This window comes from Frankliniella occidentalis, unplaced genomic scaffold (assembly GCF_000697945.3).
Source record: "Frankliniella occidentalis isolate FOCC.00 unplaced genomic scaffold, Focc_3.1 Scaffold97, whole genome shotgun sequence".
Lineage (NCBI taxonomy): Eukaryota > Metazoa > Arthropoda > Insecta > Thysanoptera > Thripidae > Frankliniella > Frankliniella occidentalis.
The window spans coordinates 142,216-144,102 of NW_026267226.1; the positions used below are offsets into that span (position 1 = coordinate 142,216).

The 1,887-nt window shown below is 58.8% G+C and overlaps 1 protein-coding gene across 4 annotated transcripts in view; it reads left to right on the forward strand.

The window, feature by feature from the left end:
• Positions 1–1,887, forward strand: part of LOC113205360 (protein enabled homolog) — a 118,680-nt gene that overhangs the window by 98,402 nt on the left and 18,391 nt on the right. Inside the window, exon 3 of one of the 4 annotated variants that reach the window (XM_052269620.1) lies at positions 847–891. The exons of the other annotated variants lie outside the window; for them this stretch is intronic. Coding sequence (XP_052125580.1) covers positions 847–891 — 45 coding nt within the window. The remainder of the gene's footprint in view (positions 1–846; positions 892–1,887) is intronic. 4 annotated transcript variants of the gene reach the window in all.

Here is a 1,887-nt window from a genome sequence, read left to right on the forward strand (position 1 = left end):
GGGCGTATAATAATCAATGGGCGTTCTAATTAAAGCGCCCCCATTGAATTAGGACGCGGGAGGAAGGGGGTCCGGTCACGTGACCGGTCGAGTGGCGAGCGCCGGAGAGACTCGATGTTAGCTCGCACGCTTCGTGGATCTCATATTTGTTGTTGTTGATATCGGAGGCGGGCATCATACGGGCGGCCGATACAGTTTACTGTTGCGCTCGGTATGAAAAGATAATGAGGAGGGTGGAGCAGAGAGTGAGAGACGGAGAAGCGGCGGCGGCAGGGAGAGAGCTATGGGTGGTGGTGGAGGAGGAGGAGAAATAAGAAGAAGGAAATGGAGAATCAACCCCCCTGCAGTGCGGCAGCGGGCCCGGCCCAGCAACCTGTGCCCCGGGCGCAGCCGTCCCCGCCCGGCCCCGCCCGGCCTGCTGAGCTGTCAGCCGCCTGCTGCAGCACCCGTGCGCGGCCGCATTGTGGCGACAAGCTCGCGGCAGGAGGACCCCGTCAAGCGGGAGGAGGAGGAGGAGGGTGGGGAGCAGGAGCTCCAGAGGTGAGGGAGTCGTGTTCACTTCCGAGATGTTGTCGCGACTGTTCTACCTCATTAAGGATGGCTGGCGGCCGGATGGGTGGGGGCCGCGCGGCGCTCTCTCTCTCTCTCTCTCTCTCTCTCTCGCTCGCTCTGCTCGGAAGCACTTCCGCTTAGCTCAGGCTCTCTGCAGAATTGCATTGTCCTCTCCAGCAATGCCGCTGTCTGTCCCGCCCCGCCCTGCCCCGCCCCGCCCCACCCCGCGTCCGGCGGCGGAACCACGTCTCTCTGCAGCGCACTAACAGTCTGTTCTCTTGTTTCCTGTTTCAGGTGAGTTCGGGAGGCGGCCGTGAAGCCCTCGTCTACCCGTTCGGTGTGAGTAGCCCAGTAACGTCGCCGTAAATACTGCAGCCAATACGATAGCTTATGCTGAACTCACTACATTTGAGTCATATAAGTTACGGTCCTTTCCCAATGTGAGTGAGGTTCCTCACTTCAATTGGTCGTAGTTAGGGGAACCACCCGCATGGAGAAAATTCGGTGAAAATAACTCAAATAGGGCGAGCCTAAGAGCGAGCCTAAGAGTCCCTCGCTTTGAATGGGCGAGGGAAAATTGTCTGGTCACAAAAAGCCGAGACAGAAGGGGACACGCTAGGAACTTTCCTTAATACAAAGGCCATTAGTTTTATTCTTTAAAAACATTTTCTTTTTTCCAAAATGTTTTTACTATAAAAAAATTTCGTCTCAAGTATAGTAAAACATACGACGTGTGGCGGATTTTTCTCTCCCGCTGGGAGTCGGCGGGAGCACGGTACCGGCGACCGGAGAGGACGCCCGCGGGCACCGCCGCCGCCGCCGCCGGGTCTGGCGCTTTTCTAGTCTGGCGGACCGTCCTAATGATCTCCTTGAAAGGCGCGAGCGCACGCCGGCGGGCGCGCCGGTGGCGCGTGGCAGTGTGCGGCGCTCCGATCGATACTCTCGAGGGCGCGAGCAGGGGCTGGGCTGGCCCGCTCACCGACTGCATGTTTTATATCGGTGATTACAACATATCGACGTCGTCATCGAGTGATTTTTTTTCCCTTCGTGAAACTTATAATTTGCACTCCGCAAATAAGTGGCTCCAGGAGTGAGCACGTTGTCGCCATCGTGCGCACCGCAAGCACGCGGCCGACGACTATAGGAAGTCGCGGCGGCCGCGGCCTTCAAATATCATCGCGGACGTGCGGACTTTTATCGGTCAATCTCACCCTCTCCTCGCGTAGCCTTTGGGGCCCTCCATGTCGGCGCGCAGATCGATCTGGGCTGACAGGGGGCTCAACCCGCCCGGGGCAGGCCCGCCGCCGGCCGTCCTCCTGCCGGACTTGACGGGCT